At 38.4% G+C, this 8,773-nt stretch overlaps 1 protein-coding gene across 1 annotated transcript; it reads right to left on the bottom strand.

Annotated features, from left to right (window-relative positions):
- Nucleotides 1–231: 231 nt before the first annotated feature.
- Nucleotides 232–1,052, bottom strand: LOC131631897 (subtilisin inhibitor-like). The gene is made up of 2 exons (XM_058902659.1): nucleotides 905–1,052; nucleotides 232–667 (listed from the first exon to the last, which is right to left on the bottom strand). The coding sequence occupies exons 1-2, from the start codon at nucleotides 969–971 to the stop codon at nucleotides 438–440; spliced, it is 297 nt and encodes a 98-aa protein (XP_058758642.1). The 5' UTR covers nucleotides 972–1,052; the 3' UTR covers nucleotides 232–437.
- Nucleotides 1,053–8,773: the final 7,721 nt, after the last annotated feature.

Below are 8,773 nucleotides of genomic sequence, written 5' to 3'. Positions count from 1 at the left end.
CAAAAGAAGACGAACTTGAAGGACTTATATCAAGCAATTGAAACTTAGAAATCAAAATTAAGCAGTTAAAAAACTTGGAAGACTAAAATCAAACAATTAAGATATGGGAGGTCAAAATCAAACAATTGAAAAATTTGGGAGGTCAAAACTACATTTAAGCCTAACTATTTTTGTGGCTTAATATAATTCTATATTTTCCAAAAAAAATTGAACCCACCCTCCAAATTATAATTATAGATCAAAGCAACCCTAGGGTCCAATCTTATTGTATACAATAATACAAATGAAATAACACAAAGGACAATTCTACTCGATTTAACGAGTATCTTCTTTCACCTCTTTATTTCATAAGAGATAGAAGTTTATACAATTTATTCTCAAATTACACCACTAGCTTTATATCCAAATTCCCTTATAATCCACATTTAGTTTACAGATTAGCCAATTCCTGGAGCTCTAACAACCTTGTTAGATTCATCAACATACAATCTAACTCTCTGAATTTTATAATCAGCTGTAACAAATGAATCATGTGGCACCACTTGAATTTCAGCCTCTGGCTTCTCTTCCTTTATTTTCCTCTCAGCTTCTTCTGCAGTGACACCAACTAGTTCAGGCCAACTTGTTTTTGTAGGGTTGTTTGTCCCTAGAAGTTGATTATAAGTCCCTTCAACACCAAGCATACTTTTGATGAGTGAAACTCAGATATAAGAAACACGACACTGACAAATCGACACCGATAGTAATTTAAAATATAATTTAAATTATAAATAAAATAAATGTAATCACAAATATCAAAGTCGGTCTTGTACAGAAACACATTTGTTCTCAGAGATATCGATGTTTCAGAGCTCTTAATTCAAGAATGATTCATTTTGTGAAAAAAAACAAAATTATAACTTACTTGGCAAGGGTTCATTTGGATGCTCCTTAGGAGGATTAGTTCCATGTCCTTGTTTTTCCTCTGCCATCAATACCAAACTTAAAAAAAATAAGGATCTTTTGGTGATTTATGAACAGGATGAATGTTAGAATAATGAACCTTGATTTTTATAATGAACCTCATTTGAACATTTTGTTAATGAGACAAAATTGAGCTGGTTTTTCCAATGACATGTGCCATGATTTGGTGCCTTGGTAGTGTCGCATAAGCTAACTTTGGACTATATATGATAATGATGGTATATGCAAATACAACTTTACTGTTTTTTAATAAGCCAGACAATGTCATTATAATAAGAAACTTTCTTTACCCACCTCCGTATGGGGTCACCCCCAGCGAAAAACCAAAACTACCCCTGCTTCGGAGATGAATCTCTGAAGTTTTTTTTTTTTGATTTTTTTTTTACTTAGGAAATGAATCTCCGAAAATACCAAATTTTTTTGTGTTTTCGGAGATGCATTTCCGAACTCAAAAAAAACTCAAAATCCGTGCATATTTTCGGAAGTTCATTTCCGAAACTGTTGCTGCATATACAAATTTCCCTCCGTCACTATTTCATCATTTTTCTCCAAAACTTCTCAAACCCCTCTCTAAAATCCAATCAATCTCCATCCATTTTTCGCCCTAAAATCAAGTTTCAAACCGTTGATCACGTTAAAGGGAGCATAGAAAACATCAATTTCAGGTAAATATCACTCATTTCATCCCCTATTTCACTACATTGATTGATAAATTTTATGCTGAAAACTGATATGGTTCGGAAGTTCATTTCCGAAATATATGTTACCTAATATATTTCGGAAATGAACTTCCGAAATATGCCCTGGCAGTTAAAAAAACAGTTTTGGCCAATTTTGCTAATTTATTCATTTGTTAGGTATGGTGCATCCGGACAACATTGTGCAAGACGATGGAGTACTAGTTCCGGAAATTGTCAAAGTTAATAACGATCCGGTTATTGACGTTACTCCTATGATCAATGCGGTCGATGTTCGGCAACATTTTACAAATGATCGGAGCTTCGGTAGTCGCAAACAATTGATTGATTGGGTTCGGAAGGAAGCTAAGAAACATGGATTTGGAATTGTTATTTTAAGGTCGGACAACGGAAATAGTAGGCGGAAAGCTTTCGTTGTTTTGAATTGCGAACGGGGTGGTAGTTATGTACAATCAAACCGGGTGCTAAAACACGAGGACACGGGATCGAGAAAGTGCGGGTGTCCGTTTAAGTTGCGTGCCACTTGGAGAGTTGATGATTTGTGGCGGTTAACCGTAATTTGTGGAATGCATAATCATGCCTTGGATGTCAAGTTACACGGGCATCCAATGGCGTGTCGTTTGTCCTGCGAAGAGAGGAATGTGATATCGGACCTAACGATTGTCAAAGTGGCGCCTCGCAACATACTTGCCGATTTGAAGCGTAAGAAACCGGATAGCGTTTCAAATATCAAGCAAATTTACAATGAACGGCACAATGATCTCAAGGTTTTGAATATGGGCCCTCGGTCGGAAATGCAACAACTTTTGAAACTACTAGGCGATAACAATTATGTTTCAAGCTTTCGAACCTCCGAGGACAAAGTTACGGTGCGTGATATTTTTTGGACTCATCCCGAAAGTATCAAATTATTCAACACATTTCCAACCGTTCTTGTCATGGATTCGACGTACAAGACAAACAAGTATAGGCTTCCTCTTCTAGAGATCGTCGGTGTGACCTCGACGGACAAGACTTATTCGGTGGGGTTTGCTTTTTTGGAGTGTGAAAAAGAAGAAAACTTTACGTGGGCCTTGGGAATTTGCAAGTCTTTGTTAGTTGATCAAGAGGTTATGCCAAACGTCATTGTCACCGATCGGGACAATGCTTTGATGAATGCGGTCGATACCGTCTTCCCGACATCTACCGATTTACTTTGCCGGTATCACATAACTTGCAACGTGAGAAGCAAGTTAAAACCCGCGGTTGGGACAAAAGATAGGCCGGATGAAAATGGTAAAGTTGTCAAAGCAGGTGTTGTGGTTTATAGGATAATGGCGGCATGGAGGGGAATTTTGGATGCATACTCCGAAGAGGATTATACCGAGAAATTGGTACACTTTAGGTCTTTGTGTGGTTCCATTAAGACATTTTGTCATTACGTCGAATCCACCATTCTTGACAAAGTTAGAGAAAAAGTCGTGTGAGCTTGGACAAATCGGGTTAGACATCTTGGTTGCACCACGACTAACCGAGTTGAATCCGCACATGTGGTCTTCAAGAGATGGTTGGGTGATAGCAAGGGAGATTTGTGTCGCGGATGGGACACCGTGAACCAAATGCTTGAAAATCAACACAATGAAATTCAAACATCGTTCGGTCGGAGCAAGACGGTTATGGAACACCGGTATAAGGGGCAAATTCTATTCTCCCAATTGATTTACAACATATCTCGAACGGGATGGAATTTTTTGTTTCATGAAGCTAATCGGTCGGAGACCACGGGGACGGATAGTTCATTATGTGGGTGTACCATTAGAACTACATACGGCCTTCCATGTGCTTGTATACTTGCAAAAAAGAAAAATTCGAATTCACCCATACGCATGGATGAGGTAGCCGACCATTGGAAGAAACTTCGTTTTGATGATTTTGACCCGCCGAAGGAAAATGACTCCAAAATCACCATCTCCGACGAGTTGGAAGTGATAATGGAGAAGTTTGCTAAAGCGGACGACACAACAAAAATGCACATAAAAGAACAATTGCGAAAGATCGCATTTCCGGAGACCACCGATTTGAAACCGCCATCTCAACCGGTTAAAACGAAAGGTGCACCGAAAAAGTCCAAAATTACACAAGATGACACGTCAACAAAACGATCTCCTTCCTATTTTGAACATGTGGATGCATCGTTCCCGGAAATTCATGAGACACCGAAGTCTAAGTGTAGTGGTAACAAAGGAGCCCGTATTTCGAAGCCACCTCGCACACCGCCGATCAAAAAATCACCAATTGTCTACATTGATGAGATGCCACTTTTTATGCACAAATATATCGATAACATCGTTGATGTTGGAGGCGACGGCATTTGTGGATATCGGGTCGTTGCGGGTTTGCTCGGTAAAGGGGAAAATAATCACACTTTAGTCCGACGGGAACTCATTGCGGAGTTGACTTCGTATCGGGACATCTACGGCCGACTATATGAAAATCAAGAAAGGTTTGCGAAAATTCATGATGCACTTGTTCCATCACTTACCGGTATCGCTCCGGTTTCGAAGTGGATGTCATTCCCCGAGATGGGTCATCTTATAGCAAGTGCATATGATATGGTGTGCGTCGATTTGACGAGGTTTGGACTAAGTGAGACTTTCTTTCCACTCCATAGTCGACCGCCGTTGGACGCGTCGGGTCGCATCATATGCATCGGGTATCTACGATCGCGGCACTTCGTTCAAGTGTTTTTGAAACCGGGTTGTCCTATACCGGCTACTTCTTGTCAATGGACGGCACATCGTTCAAATGAGGCGGAGGCTTGGCCGGATCCGTTCGTTTCGAGAATGGCGGAGTTTGAAGAAATGATGAGCAAAGAGCGCGAGCAAAATAGAGAGCAGTCGAAGGACGTGCCTATTTTGGACTTAGGATTCACCGATTGGTTCGGTGAATTTTAGTTCGTTCTGGATCGTTTTTTTTTTTGAATCAAAGATAACTTTATTAATAGATTCAAACTAAGCATTACATTCAAGTGACCCAAAGGTCCAACTCAGCCAAAGCACTACAACACTCAGCAAACCAGATACATTAGTCTAATGCATATGATCAAGGCAGAAGCAAATAACCTATATGGTTTCTAACTTTCGGATAATTCCAACATCGATAGACCACCACATCCATAATCCGCTGAATGACATCTTGTTGCAGAATTTGCTCTCCAAAACTAGTTTTGTTCCGGTAGAGCCAGCATTCGTGGATAGTTTCGGTGAATGCAATTTGCAGCAGTCGATTCTTCCATCCCTTCCTTTTACAAACAGCAATCATCCAGTCTAACTCTTCTTTCCAGCCTCTAGGAGTGTGATTTTCTCCAATCCAGCACAAAATTCTAGTCCAAACATTCCGCATACTACTACAAACAAAGAAAAGGTGTTCCTGTGTATCAGTGGACTTGCAGAAGCAACACTCATTGTTCGTTAGTAAACCAAATCTCATCAGTCGTTCCTTCGTTGCTAGTTTGGAGTGACAAGCCATCCAAAGTGTATGCATTGCTTTAGGCCTAGCCATATTTCCATACATCACACATCTCCAATGGACACTCTGCTGAACACCAATTAGGCCAGTGTAGATACTCTTCATGTGGAATCTGTTACCACTCAGCATCTTTGTCCAATCTGCCAGATGGTTTACCTCTCCACCGAATCCACAAGCTATCCGCTTTTCCACTTAGATTCCATAAATTCTTTGCCATACAGGCTCTGTTCCACTCAGCCAGATCGATAATGTTTAAACCTCCATTCCTCCTTGGCCTGCAGACGAGTTTCCATGCAACAGGACTTTTACGAGTGATTCTATCAGTACCACTCCACAAGAATGATCTACACACAGCTTCCACCCTCTGAATAATTTGCTTCGGCAAAGGAAGACATTGCATCCAGAAATTGTTAATGGCAAAGAGCACACTCTTAATGAGTTGTGTACGACCTGCAAAGCTAAGCAATTTTGCAGTCCAGTGATTGATCCTTGCTACAATTCTATCAACCAAACCCATACAGTTTTGTATAGATAATCTCTTACTAGTCATAGGAATCTCTAAGTATTTGAAAGGTAGAGATCCTTCATTAAAACCTGTAGTATCTAAAATCTGGCTTTTTGTGATCCTATCCACATTCCCAAAAAAAACCTTGCACTTTCCTGGGTTCACATACAAACCAGTCGCCTCAGAGAAGTCTTGGAATTTCCTCATTGCCAGCTGAACAGACTGAGTATCACCCCTGGTAAACACTAATAAATCATCAGCAAAACTTATGTTAGTGATACATAATTTTGCACATTTTGAATGGAAATTAAACTTTGGCTCTCTTTTAAGTTTCTGCATCATTCTGGATAGGTACTCCATCACTATTACAAACAGAAGTGGTGACAAGGGGTCCCCTTGTCTTAGACCCCTTTTAGCTTTAAGTGCTTCAGTTACCCCAGCATTAACCTGTACTTGTATGAAACAGTTTGCATCGTTCTGGATCGTTTTTGTTTGTAACGATCATTTTTTGTATGTATTGTTGTTTATCATGTAAAATCGGGCCGATTCAATACATATGTAATATAAGTATGTTTTATGTCATCTTTGTATAATTTATTTCTATTTTGAATTCCATTTATTCATATTACACAACACACTAAGCAATCAACAAAATGTAAAATTTAAGTCTGTTTTTGCATAATTCGGAAATGAACTTCCGAAATATACATGTCTGGAGCCTATTTTCGGAAGTTCATTTCCGAAATGTCCCCTGATGAAGGATAAGGTTTGTTGGGCCATCAATGCTCCAATAAGTCTATAAATACCACACACTCTTCTTCATCCTCTTCACACCACAAAACACAAATGACACAAACCTACCCCCACCTAGCATTCGTCTACTTTGAAACCGGCTACCCGATGTCGTTCCAATTTCGCTTCTCGCGCGTGTCATACCCCAATTTTTGACCCTAAGATCATACATCATTCGCATTTCAATCATCAATCAAGATCACAATCCTGAGGTATCATTTTTCCTTTGAGGGGAATCATTAAGCACTTTTAGCTTTTTATTTGTTTTATACTAACCCAAATACCAAAAACATTGCTTTGTTTCTTTGTAGGCTTTTATTTTGTAGGTATCAAGCCAAGACATGCAATAAACAAGGCATTTTTCACATTTTTGACTGATGAAATCGATTTCCCTACTAGGTAAATCGATTTCTGTCATACCCCAAAATTTGCCCGCACTTTTCAAAAATTCAAAACTATTTGAAAATTGGATTTTTATGAAAATTTGGGTTCATTTACATTGACATCCTGAATTTTATAAATATTCGATTTAAAGTCTATTTTAAAAATATATTAGTTTACTCTTAAATTGTTATATTTTAAATAGCAAAATGCTGACCGATGCCTCATAAACTTTCAATTGGCTTTTTATTTCGAATAAATAATATAGCACAATTGGTAAGCAAGTAAGGTTGACAGGTACAAGGTCTCGGGTTCAAATTCCACTTTTGACATTTTCCATTTTTATTTATTTCTAAAACACAAAAACTCACGTACAGTAACCAAAACCAACCAACACGTACATACACCGTCAAAAACCTGTCAACAAAATTTTGCTTCTAATATTTAACCTCACTTTAAAACACTCACCCTTGGTTTCACCATGAACTTCAACCTTCCGCACTCCACGATCTAACAGCCTGCAACAACCTTCACTAATCCACCGACTACCTGCATATTAACCTTTTTAAACTTGTTTCCAAGATCCACAACAAAACCTCACTAACATCATGTATTAACAAATGCAACAATATTTGTGTTTTTTTTTTGTTTTTTTTTGCAGCAATTGTATCATGAATGACAAAATCAGAAGGGAGAAGAAGACCGACGAGCACCCTCATCTGAAGCAGATTGTGATCGGACCATCCACGGCATCAAACAGCTTTGCCGCAGACGCTGTCGACGCAGCACCACATCATCACTGGCCGCCGATGAAGCCACCACCGCACATCATCTGAAGCCCCGTCGGAATCACCACCGCATGGACATGAAGGATCTCACGACGCCGTGAACCCTCCGCTCAGCTCCGCCGTACGCACAAGCCGCACCGCCACCAGCCGGGACTCCCTCCGTCGCTGTAAAGCAAGCAGCAGGAGAACCGACGAACTCGCCTCTCCCCGCGACCCGAATCGCCGACAGATCCACCGGACGTCCACCTTGACAACTCCATGCACCGCCGTAATCTGCAGATCTAGTAATTAACGTCAGTGAAGCTTAATCCATGGTATTTTCTCTGCTTCAATGATTCTTATTATTCAATAATAATGTGTTTTGTTGAGTTTACTATACTTTTGTGCTACTGGAACTTGCTAAGAAAAAAAGAGAGTAATGAGTTTACTGGTGTTGTGTTTCAACGCACTTATCCAATGGCTGGTTTCATTTTTATTTTTATTTTTCTTTTGAGGCCATGTGTTTAATTTCCATTGGTGCAGGGTTCAATTAAAAAACTATCCCATGTTGATAAAGGGACCGCCCCATGGTTGATCTTTGTTACTACTTATTTGTTTTTTTATCTCAATTATTATTAGTTTTAAATAATAAACTTAAAATTAGGACTTTAGAATTGTTCGATTTGTTCTTTTGATTTCACTGTTACTAATCAACCTATATTTTCCTTTTACATCACATGACTATAAGAAACCCTTTTGGGCCTTTTAACTTAGCTTAGTTTATCTACTTATTTATTTTAGTTATTTTATTTAGTTTTCTTCTAGTTGATTAACCTAGCTTTATTAGAGATTTATTTCAAATTATCAAAAGTACAAAAACTTGCTTTAAATTAATTATATTTTTATTTTTTAATTTCCATATTATTAAAAACACAAAAAGTATTTAGTTAGTCATTTTTTTATTAATATCAAAAATACAAAAAATATGTCATTTAGATTTTTATCTTTCCCATATAAAAATACAAAAAAATGTTTAATTTCACTTCTCATAATTTAATTGTTAGATTTCTCTTTGATAGATTATTATCCATACTCACATTTTCTTTTGATTGCGAGGTACCATCTTGAACAATCATACTATTTTGTGGACGTTCGCAATA

The sequence above is a fragment of the Vicia villosa genome, unplaced genomic scaffold (genome assembly GCF_029867415.1).
Source record: "Vicia villosa cultivar HV-30 ecotype Madison, WI unplaced genomic scaffold, Vvil1.0 ctg.000881F_1_1, whole genome shotgun sequence".
In the NCBI taxonomy this organism is placed as follows: Eukaryota; Viridiplantae; Streptophyta; class Magnoliopsida; order Fabales; family Fabaceae; genus Vicia; species Vicia villosa.
Note: the sequence above shows the minus strand (reverse complement) of the source record. Positions and strands in the feature narration are given on the sequence as shown.

What these genes read in the sequence shown, in the direction of transcription:
- LOC131631897 (XM_058902659.1), bottom strand. Translation starts at nt 971, where the DNA reads ATGGCAGAGGAAAAACAAGGACATGGAACTAATCCTCCTAAGGAGCAT. An exon ending in TCCAAATGAACCCTTGCCAA is followed by an intron (nt 668 to 904) that starts GTAAGTTATAAT and finishes TTGGTGTTGAAG; the next exon opens with GGACTTATAATCAACTTCTA.